The sequence below is a fragment of the Colius striatus genome, chromosome 7, assembly GCF_028858725.1.
Source record: "Colius striatus isolate bColStr4 chromosome 7, bColStr4.1.hap1, whole genome shotgun sequence".
In the NCBI taxonomy this organism is placed as follows: Eukaryota; Metazoa; Chordata; class Aves; order Coliiformes; family Coliidae; genus Colius; species Colius striatus.
The window spans coordinates 16,064,571-16,090,055 of NC_084765.1; the positions used below are offsets into that span (position 1 = coordinate 16,064,571).

Genomic DNA, 25,485 nt, shown 5'->3' on the forward strand with positions numbered 1-25,485 from the left:
CACGGCCACCCTGCACCAAGGCTCAGCACCACGTCCAGCCTTTAAATGTCACCCTCTATAAAGGACTTTCACACTTCAGTGGCAACCAAGGCATCCCTCCCCAGCTGGCTGGCTGCTAATCGTGTTCATGTGGTGGCAAACCTGAATTTGACTACTAGCTTTAAAAAAGACCACCACAAAACAACTTGTAAACCCTCAGACCTGGTGTTCAAGCACTTTTCAGCTGCCCCACCTCACAGAAAGCATCATCTAACGAAGCCCAGGCTCCTCATCTGCATCTTAGGCGATCTGAGCCAATACTCACAGGGAGCGGGAATCAGGCTCCCTCTGAGGCATAGAGAAAGTCTGATGGCAAGGTTAAATGGACAGGTTACTCCTCTTGGAAGTAAAATATCTGTTTCTAAAAGACAAGGTGATCTGCTAAGGCGTGCTGGGGCCAGCGAGCCAGCTTGCTGGGGAGCAGCGGCTGTGCTGAGCCCCCCACATACTTCCTGCTGCCCAGAAGACCCTTCCTCCCTCACATCCACATTCAGTGGCTGTAGCGACAAGAATGGCAGGAAACTGGGACAAGAAGGGAAGAAAAAGCCCTGGGACAAGCGTGGAAGGAACAACACTTCAGAGAAGAGCCTCCCTGCCTCCATCCTGCCATTTTGAGGATGGAGGATGAGGTTAAAAAAAGCCCCAAACCCCAGGACTGTCCTGCGTTCATCTTGCAGCTGGCAACGCATCAGGTATCAATTAACACTGCTGTCGTCAGAGCTTGTCGTCTCTCTCTTGATCAGTATTATACCCAGAAAAAAGGCAAAGAGGCCTGAAACCAGGGCAGATTTGACGGTGCTCATTCCCACACAGTGGTTAAGCCTTACATCTCCAGAAGCGGGGATCCTCCCCAAGAGCTTCACCATGCAACCTGAGGAAAAGGTGGCTGGGCAAGCAGAGTTTGCTCTGAAAGGTATTGCTCTCCTCCTCACCAGCCTGGCCTTCCTTGCTGCAAGCCAGCATTAAGGAAATTCCCCAAATCCTCGACAGAACAGAGTATTGGGCAACGAGTGCACCCTTGAGCGGGCAGGCAGCGCTCAGCAAGCGGTGCCTTGGCTCCGTGGGGTGGGGCTGGGCTTGCTTGCAAGGAAAACAGCATTTGAGGAATGGAAAATAGGCTATTTAAAATAATAATAAAAAAGCAGCCTACTTGGGCCTTTTTCACTGCTCCCAGGCACAGGAGCAGGGTGAAAGTGTTTCTTGCCAAGCCAGCCCCTCATTGCTGGAGGGTGTTTCTAACCAGGACAAGCCTGGTTCGCTAGGAAACTGCGATATGCAGATTTTTGTTAAATTAGCTGCATGTCTGGATGGATTATTTCATGAGAAACTTTCTCAGGAAAGACAATCTCTCCAGTCTGGGTAAAATCTGCAGCCTAAAATAACTTCCCAGGTGGTGAAGGCAGAAGTCCCCAGCTTGGGCATGACCCAAACTTGGGTGTCCAGGCTGGCTCCTAGGCTGTCGAGCCCTGTCTGCTCCCTGCCAGCTCTCAGGGGGTGGGAGGGGGAGGTAAGCAAAACCGTCCCAAAGGGCCCATATTGTTTGAACACCCTCTCCTCTGCGGTGGACAGCTGGGCCAGCGCCTGTCCCCCCTCCTCTGGGCGGCATCCCCCCCTCCCTCGCTCCTCCACCGCCTGAGAAAGGCGGCACAGACCCACAGCTTCCCCAGCACAGAACCCCAGCAAAAGGGGGTTTGCAGGCAGCAGCTCTCGCAAGGGCTGCGACCGGCTGTGGTCCCCCAGCGCAGCTCTGCCGCCCGGGTGGGAGCACGGAACCCCCCGCCCTTCCGCTCGCAAAGGATGCGTAGGAACACATCTCTATCTCTACGGAAAACAACAGATATAAACAGGTATACAGTGGAAAAAAAAAATATATATACATATACACACGCATTATAAAAAGAGCACAGCGCAAGCAGTGGCATATCCCAGGCTGCAAGTCCCGACGCGGGGAGACGGGGAAGAGGTTGCAACCCGGCGCAGGCAGACGAGCCATCTTGGAGCCCCGTTATTTAAAGTGTGACCGAACACCCCTCCCCCGCCGCTACCCGCGGCTCACCCAGAAGATGAAGTTGAAGACGAAGAGAAGGTATTTGATGCACTTAGTGCAGCCTTCCACCCCCATGGCGGCGACAGCGGCTCCGGCGGCGGCAGCGGCTCCGGTTCCCCTCAATCTCTGCGGGCGGCGGCGGCGCGGGGAGACCCCGCCCCCGACAGGCCCCGCCCCCGCGGGCTGGCGCTGGGCACACCCCGCCCCCATCCCCCAACCTCCAGCCCTTCTTTCCTTCATTCCTTTTTCTTCCCTCTTCTAGTCTTTTCCCTCTTCCTCATTTCCTTCCTTCCTTCCTTCCTTCCTTTTTCCTCTTTTCCATTATCTTCCCTTCCTTTTTTCTTTTTCCTTTTTCTTCCTTTTATTTTTTCTATTATCCTCCCCGTTTTTTCCTTGTTTCCCATCTTCCTGTTTTCTTTTTTATCAATTATCTTACTTCCTTTTTTCTTTTTCCTCCTTTCCTCTTTTCTTTTCTCTTCCCCTTTTCTCTTTTTCCCTTTTTTCCATTTTCATCCTCTTTTCCTTTTTTCTTTTTTTCGTTTTTCCCTTTTTCTTTTTTCTCCTATTATTTTCCTCCCTTTTTTCTTATTTCCTTTTTTCTTTTCTCTTCCTCATTTTCTTTTTTTTTTTTTTTTTTTTTTTTTGCTGTGTGTTTGTTTGCTTCTTCTCCCTTTTTTCTCCGCTTTTTTTGCACCCACCAGGGACAGCCCATAACAGTTTTCCACACACAAGTGGCAGGGTGCTGAGGAGACCACATAATCACCGTCTCCTAAACCTGAACACAATCCCTTAGATCTCACTGCTGTCCCCTGAACTTCACCAGGCAGCCTAGGGTGCAGAGAGAAACTGCCATGAATGGGTACGAGGTGCAGCAGCATTTGTATTTCTATATACAAAACCTCTAGGGTTCATCCATGACAGGATGCCCATCTGCTCCCCAAAACAAGAGTAAAAGATTTTTAAATTAAAACTCACAGTTCAGAATTCAGAGAAGCATTTTTTCTTTCATTTTGCCCTCCTATTTTATCCTAAGCTCTGATTTGTCAAATGCTTTTTGCCTAAGCTTGTGGCTTCATGACTGGAAGTAACTGCATCAAGTTCAGTAGAACTACTTGGGATATGGCAATGGTATGGCTTAGGGATTTTAGTTAAATTTAAGTTAAAAAAAACCCCAAAGTTGTGCAACAGAAGCACAACGAAATTTCACAATCTTTTCACCAAAACCCACTTTGGCCCTAAAATATCCCTTGCTTTCACTCCACCTTATCTTTCCAGCAAGCTTCTTCCTGAGGCAGGACAGTAAGCCATGCAATCAGAGCTTGGAGGACTCCTGTAAAGCAGCAGGGAGCAGCTCCAGCAAAGGTCAGGACCTTACCATACTAAGTACAAACTTGGCGTCTGCCTGTAGCATCCTATGTGAAAACCTGCTCTCTTTCTGCCTGGACACTTTCCTCCAGAGAAAGCATTTTGGGGAGCAGCTTCTGAGGCAAACATGTCCACATTTGATGGAGTCATCCCTGCCATGCACCCCTAAGTAGGAAAGGTCTATTAGCTAAGCAAACATTTCCCATGCATGTACACTGACAAGAAGTCAACCTGTTCCCCAGTCACTCCCTGTCCACCAGGGATGAGTTGGTCCAAGGCTCTGTTGTGTTCATCAGACCCTATTTGCCTCTCAGTAACAGCCCACAGTGCTTCATGGCAGCAGGGTCCAGAGATGAATAGAAGTTGGTCCCATTCGCCAATTACTTATGCTGAGTACATCCCAGATTGCAGGCTTGCCATGGATGCATAAACCCTTTGTCTCTAAGCCATAATCACTCATCCAGACTTACGGACAAAGCCGGAGGTTCATGAGGTTATTTATGCATGTAACTACTATCCCAAATTATCAGCACAACCCATCTGGATACAGCAGAGCTGTGTGGCTCTTGCTCATCAGTCCAAAGGATAATGATAAGATCCCGAACCTGCTCACTTGCTACAGCATAGCATCCCCCAGTATCTTTATATGTCCACCCTCAACCTTTCCAGCTATAAATACTAAAACAAAAATACACCCCAAACAAACAGAGGAACCAAAGAGCCTCTGGTGCATTTAGTGGCTGTTTCCAGAAAAACTCTTGGAAGTATCACTTGGAGAGTCTGTATGAGGGAGAGGAAGGAACCAGCTGCGAACCGATAAGGCCTTCAGCAGCAGCAGCCCTGACTGTTATGAAGGAAAATGACTCTCAAACTAACTTTTGTGCATGGGAGAGCAGGCAACTCCAGCTGAAATCACTGCAGCAAAGTTGGCTTCTAGGGAGATCAGGACTGTGGAGTCTCCTCTGCTGGTTTCCAAACCCAGCTGGACACATTCCGGTGTGACCTGATCAAGGTGGACCTGTTTTAGCAGGGGGTTGGACTAGATGACCTCTAGAAGTCCCTTCCAACCCCCACCATTCTGGGATTCTGTGAATTTAATTTGGACTTGTTTCTGGTATGTTCCTTCAGGTTGTGTTGGAGCACTTGCTGCTCAGGGTCTGGGTACAGATGTGGCTCTGGCAAGGGGAGAAGTGGCATGACCCCACCTCCTCCTATGTCAAGTTACAGACCAAAGCATATAGGATCTAAAGTGGATTCACCCATCTGGCCACACCAATAAAGTCCTCCAAAACACAGAAGTGGAGAAGGATTTCAAACTTTGTCCAAGTATCATTTTTTTTGGTTAGTTAGTAGCTCAGATTTGGTTTAGTTAGTAGCTCAGATGACTACATTTGAAAACTTTGACCTTAATGTACAGGAAGAAGAAAAAACCATCACTGTGACACAGTGTTAAGATAACGTATACTGTTTCTTCCCAAGAGTACATGTGATTTCAGATGTTGTGTACTCTTTTGTCATGCTGTACTACTTGCTGTACAGGCCATGAAGCACCAGAACCCGATTTCAAAGACTCTCAGCGGCTTTATCAGCTCTTTATAAAATGTGCCTGTATAAATAAATAAAACTAATTTGCACAAATTCAGTTCATGTCTCGGTGTCACATGCTGGTATCGAGTGTAAGTGCTATGAATAGGCCTGATGACTTCCCTCTTTTGGGCTCAGCTTGAGTGCTCTGCAGCGTGCCATGTTAATGCAGAATCCTTTACAGAGCAGCCAGCTGCAGGCAGGTCTGTGAAGAAGCTACCTACCTCCCAAGCCTTGCAGCACTGCAAGGAAAAAAGTAAACTGTAAACAAGTAAAAAAAAAAAAAGCCACAAAAGTCCAAATAAAAAATTCACCTGCCCCTGAGAGACCAATTGAATTTGCTTTTGCAACTGGGTTTGTAAAAGGCAGAGCGAAGCAGCAGAGAGCGGAGGCACTGGCAGTGTTGTAGGTTGTTATTGGAGTTTTTTTTGTGACCCTGTTTATAAAAGCCAGTGTCATGCTTGTGGGTTTTGGCATAGCTGACATCTCTGGGTATGACTCACCAGGGGCTGTTAGAGCAGATGTGGCTTGAGCTACCTCTCAGCCCTGGGTTTTGAAGGCAGTTCCTCACCAGTAGGACACAGCAAACCCAGTTCCCTGGCCTTCGAGCTTGCTTCTCCCAGAGAGATGCCTGATAGCCTTCCAGCAGTCCCACCTTAAGAACCCCTTCTGTTTTATAAAAAGAGATGGAGGGGGATGAGGGGAGAGGACAGACCCCAGTCCTCCCCACCTCCTACGCATGCCTGGGGAACAGACCAGGCTGTGAAACTAGGCAGGCTCTAAATGCCAGCACCCAGGGTCTCCAGCAGATCTGAGAGAGCAGATGGCAGTTCCTCATCTGCTGGCAACTGTGGGCTGGCTGCTGACATGGTACTCTGGCTGTGTGGCTTGGGCTGGTGTGGTAAACCCTCTGCCCTCTTCACAGCCAGCATGAAAATTACAGGCAAACTGTGGGAATAAAATCCACGTCATTTGGTGAGTGAAGTCCTAGTTACCTTTTAACCACTGCATTTCTGAGAATCACATCTACAGATCGAAGCGGACATTTCCCTGTGAGAGCAGCTCTCTCTCTGCTCATTCAAAATTCCCTTCACCCAGCTCTGCAAATTCAGCTGAAGCACCGTGATGGCCCAGGGGGTCATGTTTGCCTCACAGGGCAGGGGGAGAGATGTGGCAAGCAGTGACCTGTAGCTGTGCCTGAAGTTTCTGTTTCTAATAAACTCAACAAATGGTTCCCATCTGCGTGACTGTCTCTCTGTCACCTTTAAATATTTATGTTGATGTATCTATGGTGATGGGTCATGTTATGTAAAGAGCAAAGTGGGGGCTGAGGTGGCAAAGGACAGCATTGGCTCCTACCAAAGCTATGGCAAAGGGAGAGCAAACCCAAGTGGGTTGCCCCATCCAGCTCAGATCCTCCCTCTTCTCAGCTTAGGCTTGGCTGCCTGTGAGCCCAGAAAGTGAACGTTCATTTTTCTCAGAGCACCAGAGAGGGATGAGCCACAGCTGGGCTCCGCTGCACTCTGCAAGATGCCATATGGGAAAGCAAGAGCCCAGCCCATCGAGGCAGAGAGCTGCCATTGTATCATCAATGTATAATTCATTAGTAGGTGAATAAAGACTGGAATAGCTTATTGCTGATGTAACGGGGCTAAAAAGAAAGCGAGCACATCCCTGAGCAAGCTGGTGCACATGGGGGTTAAACAATAGCACTTAGTGTTGCTGAGGGGAGAGAGGGAGATTTTTGCCTTGGGATAACATAAACAACCCAGCTAGGCTGCCAGTGAGAGCTACACAGGGATATGCATCATCCTGCCAAAAATGCTGGGAAGGGCCTCTCCTTTTGCTTGCTGGAGTCTAAGTGAAGAGCATGTGGTAGGCAGGAGGATATTAGCTGTGGGTGGCATCTCTGGGCTCGGCTATATCTCTCCCAAGATGTGCTGACTCCTCGCAAGCTGAGCGACTGCCCTCTATCTCTTCCAGATAGAGAGATGGGTTTTGTGACTCTCAGACCTTCCTGGCAGGGGTAAAGATGAGACTGCCTTCAGGCATTAGCTTGTTTAACACATCCCTAAAGCAGTGGGTGACCAGAGCTAGCCCTGGATGCATGTGCTGTGTTGAGAGGAACGGCACAGCATGGGGGGGGAGCAGACTCACCCAGAGGCCTGCAGAGGTCATGGGTTTGGCAGCCACAGCCCAAAGCTGCAAAACACAAACCAGGTGTGTTTTTCCAAAACAGCCTCAGAAGCTGCTCCAGGGCTCTCCCTCTGCACTTTCCCCCACCATCCCACCCTGATCCTTGTCCCAGAGGACAAGGCTGGTGCTTGCTGCTGGTTGTTCAGCCTCCCAGAAGAACTACACGGTTAAGAAACAAAAAGAAAAAAAAATCACTTTCCACTCCATTATGGCATTTTACTAAAAAACTGCAGTGATGCTTCACATGGAAGTTGCACAGTGTGTACATCCAACCACGTATTCAGAATAGGCAGCTTCTGACCTCACCTACCTTCAGCTCTGCAGGCAGAAATCTCCCTCATGGAGCATCTACCCTCTCTGTCTGCATTTCTAGAGGGGAATTATAGCCATCTGCTTTTGCAAACACATTGCTTCTGTAGCTGGTAAAGAAAAGTCTATTAACTGTGTCTTAAAAAACTCATAGATTCAGAGAATCATTCTGGTTGGAAAGGACCTTTAAGATCATCAAGTCCAATCACTAATCTCACACTGCCAAACCCACCACTAACCCCTATCCCTCAGCACCTCAGCTACACAGCTTTTTAATATCCCCAGGGATGGGGGCTCTACCACCTCCCTGGGCAGCCCCTGACAGTGTCTAACAACCCTCTCAGGGAAAAAGTTTTTCCTACTCTCCAATCTAAACCTCCCCTGGCACAACTTGAGGCCGTTTCCTCTTGTTTTGTCACTCATTACTTGGAGGGAGAGACCAACTTCCACCTCACAACAGCCTCCTTTTAGGTGGTTTCAGGAGGACACTTCCTATGTCTGCAGTTCAGCAGCACAGTTTTACCTTGGCAGGAGATGGCTTCCTTACTGCCCCGGTGCTGCAAAGGTCAACCCAAATTTGCAAGCTTACAAGGCTTTGGAAGGACTTGCTCAGCAGTCTCTGCTTTAGGAGAGCATGAATCATGAGTTGCACAGCAAAGGGGCTGTTGCATTAGGAAGTTGTATTTCAATGGCTGTGGGAACTGTCAGACACACAGTCAATGGGGCAGGAAATAGCAAAACGTTTTGGAGCCAAGCCAGCACACCACAAGGCTGAAAGATTCACACTCTCCTCACCACTGAATTCCCCTAGAGACTCTGTAGATTACTTAACCTGTGCTTTTCACAAGTGCTCTGATCTCCTCACATATGTTCTGAGCACTGAAAAGCCCGATTTGCAGAAGTGTTCTCGGCTGCTGTTCAAAGCTGTGCCCTGCCCACTTGTACTGCATGAGCAATATGTTGAAAAAGCACCATCTGTGGGCATCAGAGCAGGCCCTGGGAAAGGTCCTCTGGCTTGTAAGTGAACTGTGGTCAGGTGACCCATGGATATGCAGTGACCCCCATGTAAATCCTCAGGGGAAATGAGTGCTCATGCTGGCAGAGCAGGAGCTGAATAGTGCATGGATGGGGAGCAGCACAAAAGGTTTCTTTCTGCTACCATGGGCTGATGCTCTCCAGACTCATAGATAATCACCTGGCCTTAGGCTTCTGCCTCTTCCCATGTCATTAGGTAGAGCTGGGAGTTTGCCTAAAATGACAGGAAAAGAGTAACTTACGAACAGAAGCTCATACCCATAGACAGGCCAAGCTGCAATTGCCCAGGTAGCCTTAGTTGATAATTGCTGGAGCCTAATTGACAATTAACAGGAGCCAATTCACAATTAAATATTTAACTTTGCATCTTTGATATCTCTTTAATTATTTTCCCCTCTCCTGCATATGCCTCCATAAATAGAGATTATTTTTCCTACTAGAGTTTGACATGCTTCTACCAATCAGCTTCTTCTCATGCAAGTCCCAGGAAGGCTTACTGGCTCTGCAAGTATTTCCTAGCCTGGCTGCCAGATATTCATCCCCATGCTCTTATCCCAACAAAATCTCTCCCTTGCTCTTCCCAACACCAGCTAATTCTCAGCAGTGCTTACAAATAGCATCCTGGGGTTTTGCTCCAGTTGCAAAAGAGCTGTAATTTGCCCACAGCAAACATCAGATTAAGCAAAAGTAAGTAAGTGCAAACACAGTGACTGTGGGATAGAGCTTTTTTTTTTTTGGTTGTTGTTGGTAGAGGTGTAAAACCAAACCAGCTGAACACTCACCCACCTCTCAGCTTCCCTCCAGCCACCCCTGGGTGCTGCCATTTCTATGACTGCGAACCACACGGTAACGCTGCACTTCACTGCAACAGGTTTCTGACAATCAAGGGATCAAAGGTATCTACTTTCCTGCTGCTGGAAACAACAGGAGCCTCTGCTACTGCACACAGTGTGGGAGCTCTTGTAAGAGAGTGTGTCTGGCTAAGCAGTGCTCAGCCACTCACTCATGGAAGACACTGCTCCTTGGAGGGGAACTCCAACAGTGGGCAAAATGGGAACGAAGATCACAGGGTGGGCAGCATGTACACACACAACAAGGAGTTGGACTCCTTTCTTAAAATTTGTTAAAGTATTTTGTACCAAAAAGATTACCTAAACCCCACAGCTGGCTATCAGAGGAAGGCAAGGGACCTCCAGCACCCTGGGACAAGAAACGACTCGATAATCTTAAATATTTTTTCCAACCGAAACGATTCTATGACATTGCATGCTTCTAGTCTGCTGCTTATTGGGAAGAAGAAGTGATGGGTCTCCAGGTGGTTTATCTCCTTGTTGGACGGTTTGGTGTTGGCCATGTTCTCATCTCTGCTACCATCACCACAGAAATGGTTACAGAGGTGCAAAAACAGCAGCCATGCACACTGAAATGCCCAGTGCTAGCCAGATGCCTGCTACTTCTGATGAAGTTTCAGTGATCACAGGGGATTTAAAGAAAGTCAGAACTGAAGGAGAGCAATATGATATCCTTTGAGAGTTCTTTATCAGATCCATGTTACTCCCGTCCCTAATCATCCCTTCACATAAAAAAATTGACCTGGGAATGATGAGCACCTAAAGCTTTAGCAGTCTGGGTGGTGAAGCTTTAACAGAGATCTTTTCAACTTGACTTTAGAGTTGACGAGGCTGAGGCAGGTAATCCACACTGATAACGCATGCTTCTCCGAATTTGCTCAATCTCCAGTTATTTTGATATGGCAGAACCTCATCAGTTGTCCTGCCAATACAGAACAGTGGGTAAGACCTGACTACCTAGTGGTTAAAAAAGTGTAACCATAGAAATTTACTTCATATAAATACTCTGGTCTTGCTAAAATGTGTCCTTAAGCTTTTTTCCTGCCCTGCTTTCATTACTCCTCACGAGGTACGTGCCTGCTGCCCCAGCAGCTGGCTGAGGGGAGGAAGAGGCCCATGAGTATCTCCTTTTCCTCCCAAGGACCAAGGCCATCCTCTCCCTTCTGGGAACTCAGACACACTGCTGGGAGAGTGTCAGCTGCTTGGGGAATATCTCTTCCCAGCACTGAAGGAATTACTGAGGGCTCTCCATGATGCAACCCCTTGAGCAATGCAGGCAGCTTCATGCAGGGCAGGAAGAGAAGGAATGATAGCCTTTTGCAAGAAATTCATCTTTATTGAAGCAACCATGAGTCATATGAGCTGCCAGCTGGCCTGACGAACAACAATAGCAGTGGCCTAGCCAGCAGCAGCTGGAGCTCACAAGGGAGATTGTCTCTTTCTCGAGAGCAATAAACTTAAGAATACTCATATATATACAAGTTAATCTTTCCCCTCTGCTAGAAAGTGGGTATGTTGGCTAGTGTATATCACCACTAAACACCTACTTAGACCAAGGTGTGTTGGTAACTGCCAGGAGGTAGCTTGAGTAATACTCTGGAGCAGTCTGAACTTGATGCTGTTTCTGGTGATATCAGTGGTGAAGGTCTGTGGGTTCTGCGGGAGCGGGATGGGGAGCGACAGCCCTTTCCTGCCCCTTCAATGCAATTCTTTCCAATGCAGGATATTTGCAGCCATTTGAAAATTCTGACCAGATGCTGCATGCTGTACTGCTGGTCTTGTACATATTGCAGCCCCTGCCTGAGGACCAGGACCTGTCCTGAACACCAACATAGGGGATTCCATACTTTTCTCAATGAACAATTGCTACTTGTGGTTTTTATGGCTAAAAGCCACAATGAAGAAGAAGGGTGAAAGCTGTTGTTGGTTCAACAGACATTTCACATAGCCATATAGTTTACATCAGGTTTTCCAGCAGGTGCTCAATCTGTTGCAGTGACGGGTTTCAGCTCAGAAGCAGCTCTGCCTCCTTGCAATAAGGGCAAAGCACACCAGGGAGCCATCCTCTGAGCTAGACTGAGAGCAGAGTTCTTCAGATGATTGAAGCTTTAAAAAAAGTCTATTTATTGTTGATAAGGTGATGTAAAGAGGACGTGGAGCTGGACATTGTATTGTTTGACCTGGCTGGAGATCAGTCCTGTTCTCTTATAGATTTAAACTTCAGTCCTGCATGTACGTGTGATATCAAAGTCCTTTTGTATTGCACAGCAGCGCAGTGAGTCAGTGAAGCTAGAGACACACAGTGCTGAAGCTGGAAGTTGAATAAGCTCCTGTGAAATCAGTGTAGCATCAAACTCTAGGAGGTTGACCAAATTCTAAGAATAAAAAAAAATAATGGTGTATTGCATTAGCAAGGAGGAATAACAGAAGGATGTGTCCCTGTGCTGGTTATTCGTTTCAAAGCTCATGCACTGCTTTCTGATTTTTTTTTTTTCCTTGATCTCTACCAAAAAGCTCTGTAAATTTGGCAATATTTGATGAGAGGAGAAACACAGCCAAGGGTCACTGGATGCCTGCATACTTGATAGTGATCAGAAAGGTGCCCAAAGCTAATCATGAAAGTCACATCAATGACACGCTCTGTGTCCGTGTATTTGCCGATAGCAGGAGATCCTGGGCCATGATCCAAAGCCCTCTTCCTAGAAACATTGCATCTTTGGGGGTCATAGCAATGGTTCAGCTGACAGCACAACAGAAGTTTGGCTTAACACTGTGATTTTTGCTGAGCTTTTTTCTCTGTTGTCCTAAGGGGCTGTTTGTGTCCTGCTTGTGGACTTAACAACATTCCCCAGTGAGCCGATCCATATCTCCGAGCCTGGGTGCATGTCTCAGCCCTCTGCCGTTTTCAGTGAAGGTGTGGGACGGCTCCTCCACAGAGCATTGTCCACTCTGGCCTGTTCAGAAATGTAGGACAGCTCATAGTGCAGGAAGGGGAAAGGTGGGACACACGTCCCACTGCCTGTCCCCACGCAATGCCTTCCTGGGGGATTTTGTGGGTGACTTCAGACATCTCCCTGCGCCAAGAGCCAGCTCAGCCTGGTAGGGATGCGCAGGCAGAGGGTTTCTACCTTTCTCGCAGGATGTATTTGCCTTTCCGGTCCAGATTGCTACTGAAGTGGATGGAGAACCAGAGGAATGAAGTCAGGATCATCCCGTAAACCTAAAAGAAAATGAGACGGGGAAACAATTAAATACTGAACTGATTATGATATTCCATCTGTGCAAATAAATGATCATAAATATTGCCTGTTAGCCCACTTGACACTTCTGAACTTATGTAGCAGGATGTAACATTTTTGAGAGCTATCTTTCAGTAAAATGGTGAACAAAAATTACAACATGGGAGAAAAAAGACCCAACACGTGGTTGAAACATCTGATGGAAATTAACACAGTGTGGCTCAAACCTGGTCCTAAAAATTCCAAGAAATGAGATGAAACCAGGAAAATCACGTTTCAAATTCCTGCCACAAAACATTCCTCTATGCAAACAAATCTCCCATAACAGCCATTTGTAATAATAACACAGGGACAGAGAGGAAAAAAAACCACTAACCCTGTGTATTGTTTGGAGTAAAAAAAGCTCACCAAAACAAAACAAAAACCCTAACAAAACCCAGAGGCCATCCCATGCACATGCACAGCTGTGAATACAGAGCACAGTCTACTTCCTTTGCATTGTGATATCCTGCCTGCTGTATCGCTCATCAGGATTTACACAGGCAAGGTATCAAAGGTAAGGCTGCTGTGGGAAGGATAATGAGGCTGCAACAATGTGCTCTTTCTTAAGAAGTCTGCCTTAAGTTGCAAGTGACTTTGCCTGTGGCTTGATCTGGGGATGTGTTTGTATTGTTGGCAGAGGGACTGTGACATCAGAGGAGCTATAGCCCTCGTTGCTCACTTCCTTTACATCCTGCCATCACAATAGTGATCTGTGCAGCGAGATTTCCTCTCACACGCCCTTCAAAGACAGCTGCCTTATCTGGCTATGGCATCAAGCTGTGAAAAAAGATCCATCTAATAAAACCGCTCCTGCTTTTGCCTAAATGTAGCTACAGAGAAACCCCTCCTATACCTGAGAAGAACTAGAAAGCAACATCAAATATTCAGTCATGACTCTACCTTTATATCCCCATGGCAAGGCCTGATGGTCTTCCTAATTTACCACTAGCAATACAACGTACTGAAGTGTTTGCTGCTCTGAGTTTTGCTCAGGTGGAGAAGAGTGTGCCAAGATGGACATAAGTAATGAAGCAATTTCCAAATACACATTCAGCCAGGAAAGGTTGCCCCAGCTGGGGAGCAGCATGAAGATACCACAGTGGACTAAATTTATCTTCATGGTGAAGACATGGAGCTTCCCAGCATGTATTTTTTATTGGTGTGCATCACAACACGTGCGGGGCCCTAATGTACATGTAATTGCAGCAATACACTTCTGCCAAGCATATGAGTAGGCTTGTTAATTAGCAGTGCTCTCCAGTTCCAAAGGCACTGTCGCCATGCAGTCATCGAGCCCCCACATTGTTTTCCACGGTTGCTGCTGGCTGTCTACCTGGTCCACAAGCCCTATGCCAGGCAACACAACCTCTTGCTGGCAGGAGGATGTGCAGGCAAGAATGGGTGGATGACATGCAGATGCTGCTCCCCACTCACAGCTGCTGTGCCTAGTTTGAGTAAAAAACTCTGTTCCTGCAGGAAAACTCCTCTGGCTGTCAGCTTGGCCAAGACAGGCCCTAGCTTTTTCTTAATTTCCATGGTGGAGCCTACCCCTGCTTGTGTCTCTGCCCCTGGTCTCCCAAATTATCTAAAATCCTTGGTTCTGGGGGTTCATTTTGGCTATGCCTCCCCAGTTGGAGCCTGCCTCTTGGGGCCAAAATGTGCAGGAACAGACATAGCTACCGTAAAGCCGATGGTGACACCCAGGAGTGTGGAGATGAAGTCCATGTGCTTCTTCAGGAAGTCCTGGATCTCTCGTAGGCAGTCCTGGGAGGAAAAAGATGCCCCTTGCAGCACAACAGCAGCTTGGGGAGGGGCTTCATCCTCCCCGACAGCACTCCCAAATAGATCCCAAATGGAAACAGAGGCAAGAGTGGGGACACAGCATTGCCCAGCTGGGCTGCTCTAGGGGCAGCTCGCCTTTTTCTACTGTAAATTGGGAAGAGAGACAGCTGCAATGTAATTTCCGTTACTACAGTACACCTATGATTTTCTTGGTATGCTGCATTTTCAGACTGAGGAGATGTGTCCACACAGTTAAATGTGGTCATGGAAAAGCTTTTTTCCTTTCCACCCTGGTGGAAAATTGAAAGAGAGAAAAGAAAAGATTGAGAAGCAAAGCACACTAGACTGCTAAATACATTCCTCAAAGATGCTAATGAACAGCTCAATTTTGCAAGGCATCTCAAACATTAATATGCATTAGCCTTAGTCATGTCAGTAGCCCCACAGAAGTGCAGGAGGTGTTAGCCAAGAAAGCCATTTCAAAAACATGAGAGCATGCCCTTGGAGTGATTTGCAGAATGAGGTAAGAGCCGTCAAAGCCAAGAGTGAATGCAGCACCGCTACCAAACTCTGTGGTTCTCTGGTTTGTAAAACCTCAGAAACCCAGGATGGTAGAGGTTGGAAGGGACTTCTAGAGATTATCCAGTCCAACCCCCTGCTAAAGCTGGTTCATTCAACCAGGTCACACAGGAACGTGTCCACCTGGGTTTGGAAACCTTCACAGAAGGAGACTACAACCTTCCTGGGCAGTTTGTGCCAGGGCTCCCTCACCCTCACAGCAAAGATTTTCCTCATGTTCAAGTGGAACTGCCTGTGTACCAGCTTGTGGTCATTACCCCTTGTCCTGACACTGCACTGGATGCTACAGAAAAAAGACTGTCCCCATCCTCTCAACACCCATCCTTTAGATATTTATAAGCATTGATAAGACTCCCCCTCAGTCTTCTCCAGCCTAAGCAGCCTCAGGTCTCACAGTCTTTCTTTGTCAGAGAGATGTTCCAGTCCCTTGATCATCTTGGTAGCCCTCAGTTGGACTCCAGAAAATGCATCCTCTCATCCATCTCCTCCAGCTTGCAAGGAGGAAACACAAACCATGAGCGAGACAGACTGAGTCACCCATGTGATGTCTGTTTTCGGTCTGCTCTTCCCTCCTGCCCTGCCCTTTGTGGACAGCGGGACACTGCTCTGCACCAATGTTCCCATGCATCACGCTATCCTCCCAGTGCCCCGCAGCTTCCCCTAACAACAGTATCTCTGTATAGCTGTAGTTAGTAACACTGTTTTGTTTTGTCGAGGGATGACATATATCTTGATGGTGGCAGCTTTGGCAACCTCAGCTGATTCAGCTACTCCAATGGAAAAAAAATCATCATATAATAGATTTGCTCAGAAGATATGAAGGCTGTTGTCGCTTCAGCACAGCGGCAGTTGAATACTGATGGCTTCTAAATCAGCCTCACTGAGATGATACTGCAAAGAGGAGGAAGAATACTTTATAAAGCTACTGCTGGATTTCATCATCCTGCTTCATGAGTTTCTCATTTTAACATCTATTTAATGCCCTGGGAAAGAGGAATAACAGAAAATTCCACATTTGCTGTCAGTGGGACACTTTTTAAGCCTCAGGAACTAGTGTCACATAGAAGAGACCAACAGTTTTTTGTGCCTGTGATATCTTGCACTCTCTGCACACCCAGGAGAGGAGGAGGAAGCTGGAGGGAAGTGACAGATTGCAAACCCAGGCATTTTGAAGGCTTTCTAAAGCTGCAGAGGAAACTGCATCTGCAGCTCAGAGATCTGCGGATCCAACCATGGGTCCTTCAGCAGGTGAGACATGTCCGTATTGAAACACCAAAACCCCAGTGAAACAGACCCTAACCCATGAAACAGCCACAACACCTAAACACCAGTGAGGTTTTTACAGTTGGTGAGTAGTGGCACAACCCCACTGTGGGGTGAGAGAAACTTTTCCCTTACCTGTCCTGCGTCATGCACTCTGCTGCTTGGACATGTCTCCTGCTCGATGTCAGTTGTGTCCCCAAATGGAGAGTGCTTCCCACAGCACAGGAACTGGAAGAGAGAGAGAGGCTTGCCAGCTGCTAGCCGGGGCTCTGCCTTGCCTGTCCTGCTACCTACTGTCCCAGGCAGGGCTATACAACCAGGGCCACGAGCCGTGGAGCACATAGGTACATAGTCAACAATTCACTGCAGCAATGCGGGTTAAATTCAGAGGAGGTGGATGGTTCTGGCCCCAAACTTGCCCATGCTCCTCTGGGACTGTTGCCTAGGGCTGAATGCGAGCCCTCCATGGTCACACCAGCTCTCACAGTGGCTGCTCTGGAAAGGCCAGGGATGCACTGACTCATGTTTCCAGTGGGTCCCCAGCAACACTTACTATGAAACATCCTACAGCCAGGGTGAACCAGCCAGCTTGGAGATCTAGAAGAAGCAAAAAAATAACCCCAACCCAAAATAGTAGTAGAAGGACTTTCTCCATCAACTACAGTGGTTAAAATAAGCAAGTGATGAAGCTGGGTATTGTTCCTGGTTCTCCCTGCCAAGCAAGACTTTGGTTGTGCTGCTTCTCAGCCCTGCAGAGCAAGTACCACTGTGTCTCGTCACAGCTCTGGAGGCCACCACCACTGCTGTAATGATAAATATTTGCCTTTTTCTGCATTTTGAGGAACACAGATGATAGCAGCTTCAGAAAGTACTTGTTACGATGATTTAAGAAAGCACAGAAGGATAAAGGTAGTTGTGTGGGAGGTGTCTGAAAACAGGCGATCAGAGCTTACCTTCCCACCCAGCCCTGCTGCATGCCACAAACTCACTACCTAAACAGGCCCTGCTGTGCCAGGAGACAGGAGGCACAGAGAAAAAGTATTCTATAGGCTATTGCAAGGTGATGTTGAGTGGTTAATGTCAATTGCATACACACCAACAGTAGCCCTTGCCTGCTCCCAGGACGGACACATCCTCACAAGATCAAAGTAAGAACAGTATTTTGCTGCTACTTCTGTTAACATTTTCTCTGTATACTTGTCTGAGATTTGGAAAGGTTTTATTTTGTTTTGATTTGGATTCAGCTACACACACAAGACTTGTGCCAGTTCAAGGCGGTAAAAGTTCATCAAAAAATATCTCAAGACCCAGTTTATATTGGAAAACAAAACATTTGGAAACAGAGGTGGTAATGTGTCACATAAATACCACAAGTGCACTTTACTCAGCGGGGACTCAGGAGTTTCTCACCATGGGGGACAAACTCACTTATCTCCTGTGGCTTTGAGAGCAAGCATCCTCCCTGTGTTCTGGGCAACCACTCTTGCCCACCTACTGAGCTACAGAGAAATCCTCTAGGACAATAGCATCCTGGATGGTGGTTTTTGGAATCCTGCTAGCTGTCTCCAGCATTGCAAGAGTCTGCAGTACTCTTCAGCCATACCTCAAGGGTAAACAGAAATAACCAAGTCCTTCGGCTGGACGATATGGGATTTCCCCATCTCTCTATCTGACTGGGGACATTAGGGAGGTGTATGTCCACTCACTTGTACCACAGATAGGGCTGCTGAGACAGATAATAGAAATCAGCCAGTGAGGAAGTTTTGAAGATCTTGCACCAGAGTGATGCTCAGGCAGGCAGCCCTTTCTTCCTGTTGATAATCTGGCTAGTCAAACCTGGGAAAGGAAGAGTAGGAAGGGAGAAGCAGACTTCATAGCAGGCTGGAAGACTCGGTTCCCAAAGGAAAATATCACTGCAATATCCATGAGGCACAGCACAAGTGTCAGCCTCAGCCTGCCAAAACCATTAGGAAGATACTCCAGGGCAAGGTTTTCTGCTAAGACTGAAAGACAACTTACTGCTTCATGGATGGCAGTCAGCTCGTGCCTCCTGAGGCTGGAGATGTTCCTCCTCACCTCCTCGTACACAAGATCATACACATCCATCATGCTGTTTTCCACCTGTGATGAAAGCAGACATCTATATATGAAAAAAAAATGACCAGGGTCATCTCTGGAGGGAAACATGCTCCTCTTGCATCCCCCTCAAAGCTCTCCCAGGTACAGCAAGACAAGGAGTGTAGCTATTGAACGGTCACTGCGCAGCAGCAGGAGCTGGTGTACAACCCACCACGGAGCACATGTGCCGTAGCGAGTCCCCCGAGAGAGAGGCTGCCATGCTTCATGTGTATCACCACCTGTTACTTGTGGACCCCATAGAGGCATGATTGGGGTCTTGCCAGCTGATGGCTGGAGCTTTTGGTGGTTTGGATTTACTCAGAGGAGAACTCAGGTGCTTGTAACCAGCCTGCCTGAGTCCCCCAGCCAGGCAGGGATGACACCATCTCCTCATCCCGAGACGGGATTGTGAGGACAAGCACACATGACTGTGAGATGTTAAAATGCAAAGGTGAGAGCAAGTCAGGTGGCTGGTATGTTATCACAGTGACAGAGTAGTTCCTCTGAAGAGAGCCAAAAAAAAAATAACAGAATGATTCAGTGGTGATTCAGACTCTAAATATTTACTAAACGTGTCAGAATTTGCAGCTTGACAGATCCCAGCCAACTCCCGCTCTGTTTTCAAAGGAAAAAATTGACAATTGCTTTCAGTGACTGAAGCCAAAACCTTATTTCTTCCTTTCACTTTCCCTTGCTTCCTCAGCAGCATCTATTGGGTGGGCCCGTGGGCAGTGGTTGGCTTGTGGGAGGGAAAATCAATCGGCAAGACAGAGGGAACGGGTGGGTGGCAACACAATGACAGACAGGTGCTCTGTAAACACAGCCAACACAGCCATCTCCCAGTCAGCCTTTGCAGCTCAGCCTTAAGGGGCTGCACTTGGAAATTACTCTAAGATAAAAAACAAAACAAAACAAACAACCCAATGCTGTCTGTTGAGAGGTGAAACCAGGGTCACTTGAGGTGATTACAGCCATTACTGCAGTATTGCTCTACCCTGCCTGGCTGTAGGCAATGCAAGCAACTAATGGAGGTTGATAAGCAGGGAAGGGAGAGAAAGAAATGGAGAAGATTACTTGCATCCACCTCATCTCTGTGCCTCCAAGAACAGAATTAAAGCTCTCATCAGAAGACTTTCAATAGCTATCAACATGGTAGAGAAGTGGAGGGGTTTTGGGGTTGCTCTGTGTTTGCAGCAAAGCTGCTGTCACACCAGAACACTCCATCATCCATCACAGAGCGATCAGTGAGACAGGAGCAACCCAGCCTTACCAAGACAGGTCTGATAACAGACAGGGCACATGTATTCTGAGCCAAGAAAAAAATTCTCTGTAGCAAGGTGAGTGGTGCTGAACTGTCTCACACAGCTGAGGAGGGAGGATGCTCATTTTGCCTTCCCCCTGTATCTGAGTGCATCAAGCAGGATAGGTGCAGCAGTAAGACCTCTATCACACTTGTCCACTAGCATCCCCCTGAGAAAACCTTAAGTCCCACTAAAAAAGGAGAACATCCAAGCATTTCTAACTTCTTGAGGGCCACAAAATAGTTTTTCAGCAGCAGCAATTAAACTAATGAATTCAATAAAAAGGGCATCCATTTCCACTGAAGAATTGGATTAAGAATAATGAAAAAAAAGAATAATCTTTTGACATCCTCTTGTGGCCTTGTGTTACTGAGGAAGGCAAGAAAAGCTGACTCTTAACCCAAGAGATTATTACATTTTGAATTTCCCAACATCAATCTAAGATGCAGGAATGAAAACTGCTTTGTGTTTTGACAAGATACATGTAGGTCTTGGTGAGGTATATGGTGTTGCATATGCAATTTTTGCCTTTTCGTCTTTATTGTTAGTCTCAGGATGCTGAGCTTCCCTCCAACAGGCCAGAATTTGGATGACTTAAAAATTTCAAAAGGGTTCCAGCAATTTGCTGGGTTCAAGCAAGAGCTCAGGGGTTGAAAGCAATCCAGATGTTTAACTGCTTCTGAAGGTCTACTGAGCTCTGGGCCAGGTAGTGTTGGGACAAGTAGTCTTAAACTCTCTGTCTTGCCTGGGCACATTTCCCCAGACCTCACAAAAACCGGAAAAATGCTCTTTTGGCTGCAGGGAGTTTTGGGTAGGATCTGGCTGCTCACTTTGCAACTGTATTCAACTTAAACCAAGGTAAGATGAGACTCTGTCCATGATGTTTCATCTGCAAAGACCATTGCAGGCTCCCTAGCAGCAAAAAAGGCTCAAGGCCACGCCACCAGAACCAATTCACTGTGCAGGAAAATTAATGCTCATTAGCTCTTTGTGTTGGTGATAAATCTCAGGGCCCAACTGAGGCCGATGCCTTCCTCAGCAGCTTCTCCAGTGCTCATCCTGCAGAGAGCAACCTGGGAGGAAGGCAGGAAATCAGCTACGTGAAGCCACCTGAGGATTAATTTGATCAGAAAGAGGTCCTACCTGATCCAGTGGTGCATGTTTGCACCCTCCTCAGTATTTTAGATATTATGTAATGACACTAAACATTGAGACTAAGGCTGTTTGAAGGATAACAGTGGGCAGGAAAGAACTGAAAGAATAATATGCCCATAAAACTATGGCAGAAAATTATTCCAGCTGTTGGAAACACTAAGGGAAGGAAGCTTGGGCATTCACCATTTCACAGCCAGCTCGAGTACAGTGATGGTGATAACGATGAGGGTAATCTCCAGGTACACAATGACTACTAAAGATTTCAAGTGCTCCCTGTTTCTGATCTTGCTTGTGAACTGGCTCCTCAGCTTTTTACTGATTTTTTCTTCTTCATTTTGTCAAGCAGCTTCCAAATGAAAGCATAAGGGATTAAATGGAAGATGTTTTATGGCAATAATTTCCTTTTAAAATGTATGTCTGTGCAAGCCTGAGAGTACAATTTGCTGATTAGTTGTTCTCAGCATTTCTATCTACCAATTATGTCTAGCATTTATATCCAACTATTATCTGAATACACGATTCACATCCTAGTAAGGGAATATCAAACTACAAACCCATTTTTTAGAGATTGAATTGACTGCAGCTCTTTCACATCATCTTTCTGATTTTTGCTAGGATCATTTGATTTTTTCAGGGGAAAATTGCTGTCTTCACACAACGCAGTGGTCTGTTTTCAAAGATTATGGCAGAGAGCTCTCATTTAAATTTTTCAGAGGTAGGTATAAAGTAGTAAATCCTAGTATTTATCTCTGGCTGTTTCCTTCTGTGCAGCAGACTGTGCCACAGTGCATATAAGAGATCTGACTTAATGAAAGGAGACATATGAGAGCAAAAGATTGCACTAACGAACCATCATCTCAGCAACTTTTCCGCCTGGGAAGGGGTCATGTTTATATGTAGAGCTGCAGCCAAGCTCTGAAGCACTGGTTACGCATGGTAGCATCTGTTCAGCCCAAAGTGTCACACTAACTCATGCAAGTCTAATGATGTAAAAAATAAAACCTGAAAGCATGAGGCAGTCACCAGGTGGTTTCATGACCTATCCTTATTTGAAACATTGTTTTATCCAGCAGACACAAGTTCAAGCCCATATTTTCCTTTGATGTGGGACAGAATACAGTGAAGAGCTAGACTTTAGACTGCAGAACTGCTTTGTACACAACTGCCATCCTCAACGGATTCCCGTTGCACACTTCTCTGATGTTCTACTTTGAGTTCATTACCTCAAAATAATTTTCTTTTACCGTCTCTTACAACAGGTGTTGGAGAAAAGAAGAATATTAAAAATAATCAGGGTGGTTTCTCTCACAGTTAAGCAACTTTTGAATTCAAGTTGTTAGGCTGATATTGTTAACAGCATGCTTTAAGAAAACCATAGAAACCCCTTAACTCAATCAGTAGTTAGCAAGCAATGGACTGATACAGCTGGAGAAGAAGAAAATCTGTGCTTCTTTTTGAAAGATCTTACACTCCCCCTACGCATAAGTATCATTCTGGTTAAGTGGATTTTCCTGTTTCTAGTGACATGGTGTGACCTGCAGCTGGAGGAGTTTTTCTGGATGAAGGTCTCCCTTGAAATGAGACTGCTCCTGTGACACTCATCACTAAAAAACACCACGAGCTGAATGTGATGATGAAGGGTAAGCTGGGCTTCGGCTTAAGAAAAATCTCCAGGTTATGTGATTTGGAGGTTGCACCTTACAAGTCATTCTTTTCCTGGAAGAACCTGGGTGAAATGTTCCAGCTCTAAATTAGTCAAATAATTGCTGCCTCCCCTTTTCTGTCTGCATTCTTTAATAAAACATTCATTTATAGATGATGTCAATGGGTTGCTGGATACAACAAGTGGAAAATCACTGCTGAGATTGATGCAGCTGACTTAATAGAGTAGCATTCTTCACTTAAAGTAAAAGAAAGAAGGAATTTTGAGATTGTTTATCATCCTCTAAATTCTTTATTCCCCAAGAAGCAGAATTTATGACTGTAGAAAGGCATTTAAGTCATTAGTTTCTTGCCCTTGGCTATTAGAAACTAAAGCAAATCTCAGTCTTACACCCTCCAAGTGGAAAATTGACATTTTAAAAATTTCATTATATTTTTCAAGGATAACTTTTACCTGTAACTGGATTTGGAACAGAAAGATTAGACAGAGAGGTCAGTCTTCAGTTCCTGATCCCTTTATGAGCCTGAGGTGTCAATGAACCCCCCTCTGCTGCCAGTGAATACCCATGTCTAGGTAACCCAGACTAGTCACTTAGATGTATGTGAGAAAACCACTGTAGACTTGTACCAAGAACAACAGTCTCAGTCTTACTCAGTGAACCATCTTTGTAATAGTCAGTGGCCAAAAATCCCTCTGCAAAGCTGGAGCTCATGGAGAATACAGTGAAAGGAGACAAGGAGACTCAAAGACAAGTCCATCTTTCTCCTTTCTTATGAACAAGAGAATTCTTGACATGGCAAAGGAGGAAGAGAAGCACAGCAAGCAGGAAGAGGATCGTCCTCTTTGTGCCTTTGTGGTACCAGACTGTGTACACTGGCCACAGCCTCAAAAGAAACTGCACCTTCAGCCCTTTATTTTCTTTCAGCATCACCAAAAAGGATGTACTCACTAGTGTCACTCAGAAATATCCCTCCAATAGCAGCTACTGCAGACCTCCTGGCCTAGCTATGAACTGCAAGTTAGCCCGTTATTCTGCCATGCACAATCACTTTGAGGCAAGCACTGAACTTTTTCCAGTCTGTAGCCCATGAGAAAAACAAAAAATGGGGGAACTCCTCCCCCTTCCTTACTGCTTTTAAATGTTGTGACTTCCCTAATGTTTATGTTCTCCTCACACAATAGCAGGCGCTTTCCCCTTCGAGACACTGCTCTCCTTTGTTTGAGGTGCCACACAGGCATTCCCATTCACGGGGTGCATAATTTACGGCTGCCCGACCACTGAACCCGCGGGGCCCTCTGGGCTGCTCTCCATGGTACATCGTTAGCCAGAGCCCGCTCTCAGGAAGCCGTGGTGCCTGAGGCCATTGCGATGGCCACCCTCCCTGTGGCACATCCAGCCTTCAGGTAGGATGTTCACGGCAATGAGCAGCCACTGCCAGCTTAGAGGTGACAGTGCTGCCCTGGGGCTGGTTCTATTGTTAATAAAAACTCTTTAAAGCTGAAAGTGTTCTCAGTGTTTTTTCCAATACTTTTTGTTGGGAAACAGTCTTGGCTGGCACTGGTTTCAAGTGCTACAGGTGAGAAAACAGAGCTGACTGAGACAACTTGACCATGACATTGAGAGGTTCATATATATGAGGTTAAACAGGGCCACATACTGGATCCTGCACTTGGGAGACAACAATCCCATGCAATGCAACAGGCTTGGGACAGAGCGGCTGGAAAGCCATTTGGAAGAAAAGGATCTGGAGGTATTAATCAATAGCCATCTGAACATGAGCCAGCGGTGTGCCCAGGTGGCCAAGAAGGCCAATGGCATCCTGGCTTGTATCAGAGATAGTGTGGCCAGCAGGAACAAGGAAGTGATTGTCCCCCTGTGTTTGGCCCTGGTTGAGGCTGCACCTTGAGTACTCCTTGCACGGAGGACAGCAGATTATTCACAGTGTTTTCACAGCCAAATCACTGCTTTTTGAGAATGTTCTTGAAAGGCCTCCATGAGCATTTGCAATACTGATCCAGTCCCCCTGAATCAAAAACCAAAACTACTCACATGCTTCAGATCTGGTTTCAGAAAGCACCTAAACTACCTTCAGCTCGTGTTTACATCCCATTGAAATCTCTGGGATTTGAGCCGGCATTTAAGCATTGCTTTCAGATGAGATGGACGAGACCTTGTAAGAGTTTGCCCCAAACTTTACCAGCAGTGACAGTTACAAGCACACCCTAGAAAAACCACTAGAAGGGCTTCTAACATCCCCCTTGAGAAATTACCTGGGAAGTGCTGGGTCACTCCTCATATACCTGCAGAAAGAAAAGATGCATGTGCTCGTTTTGTTCAGACAAAGACAGGATTTGCCTCCTGGAGACACAGCCAATACTGTGTCCGCCTATGTGAAGGTAATGGCTGGGAAAAAGATCTACAAGACAGGAGAAAACCAGCACTGATTCTGTTTACAGGGAAGAGAGCAGGAAAGCTGTTCTAGTAAAGAACAGCCTCAAGGTGTAGCATGTTTGTTATTTAACAGCTGCAACTGTTAATTCCAGCTTGGCACCCCAGGTTCCCATTAGAAAATCACTGTCTCAAAAGATTCCACCTTGCTTACTAACAAAGTATAAAAGACTCCACCCATCTTCCTAGCATGAGGGGAGAAAAAGGTTTCAAGCAGAGCAAGTCTGGGAAAGTTGGAGTGTGCATGGGTGGCTTGTGTTCCCTGCCCGTAAAAACCTAAATCCTCACATTTATTCTCCAAGAGTACAACACCAAGAGGCTAATGCCTTTTTACACGTGCAGAGCCAAGAGCTACTGGTGGGGCCTTCTTTTGAAATCACCCATCAACCTGAGAAACCATTTGATAATTATAAGATTGGCGTACCATTGCAGCCAGTGCAAATCCAAGTGACCTCTTCATCCAAAGGG

The 25,485-nt window shown here is 46.5% G+C and overlaps 2 protein-coding genes across 5 annotated transcripts in view; both read right to left on the bottom strand.

The window, feature by feature from the left end:
- Window positions 1-2,238, bottom strand: part of CD81 (CD81 molecule) — a 36,721-nt gene extending 34,483 nt beyond the window's left edge. Inside the window, exon 1 of the mRNA XM_062000507.1 lies at window positions 2,096-2,238. Within this exon, the coding sequence (XP_061856491.1) occupies window positions 2,096-2,161 (66 nt within the window). The 5' untranslated portion in view covers window positions 2,162-2,238. The remainder of the gene's footprint in view (window positions 1-2,095) is intronic.
- Window positions 2,239-10,238: 8,000 nt separating this feature from the next.
- TSPAN32 (tetraspanin 32) overlaps window positions 10,239-25,485 on the bottom strand; it is a 31,457-nt gene continuing 16,210 nt past the window's right edge. Inside the window, exons 5-9 of one of the 4 annotated variants that reach the window (XM_062000292.1) lie at window positions 18,351-18,452; window positions 16,467-16,559; window positions 14,388-14,471; window positions 12,555-12,646; window positions 10,239-11,801 (exon numbers count right to left, since the gene is read on the bottom strand). In XM_062000292.1, the coding sequence (XP_061856276.1) occupies window positions 11,783-11,801; window positions 12,555-12,646; window positions 14,388-14,471; window positions 16,467-16,559; window positions 18,351-18,452 (390 nt within the window). In that variant the 3' untranslated portion in view covers window positions 10,239-11,782. Of the gene's footprint in view, window positions 12,647-14,387; window positions 14,472-14,493; window positions 15,960-16,466; window positions 16,560-18,350; window positions 18,453-25,485 lie in introns of those variants that run through there. The other 3 variants (XM_062000291.1, XM_010195489.2, XM_062000293.1) reach the window with 3 other exon arrangements.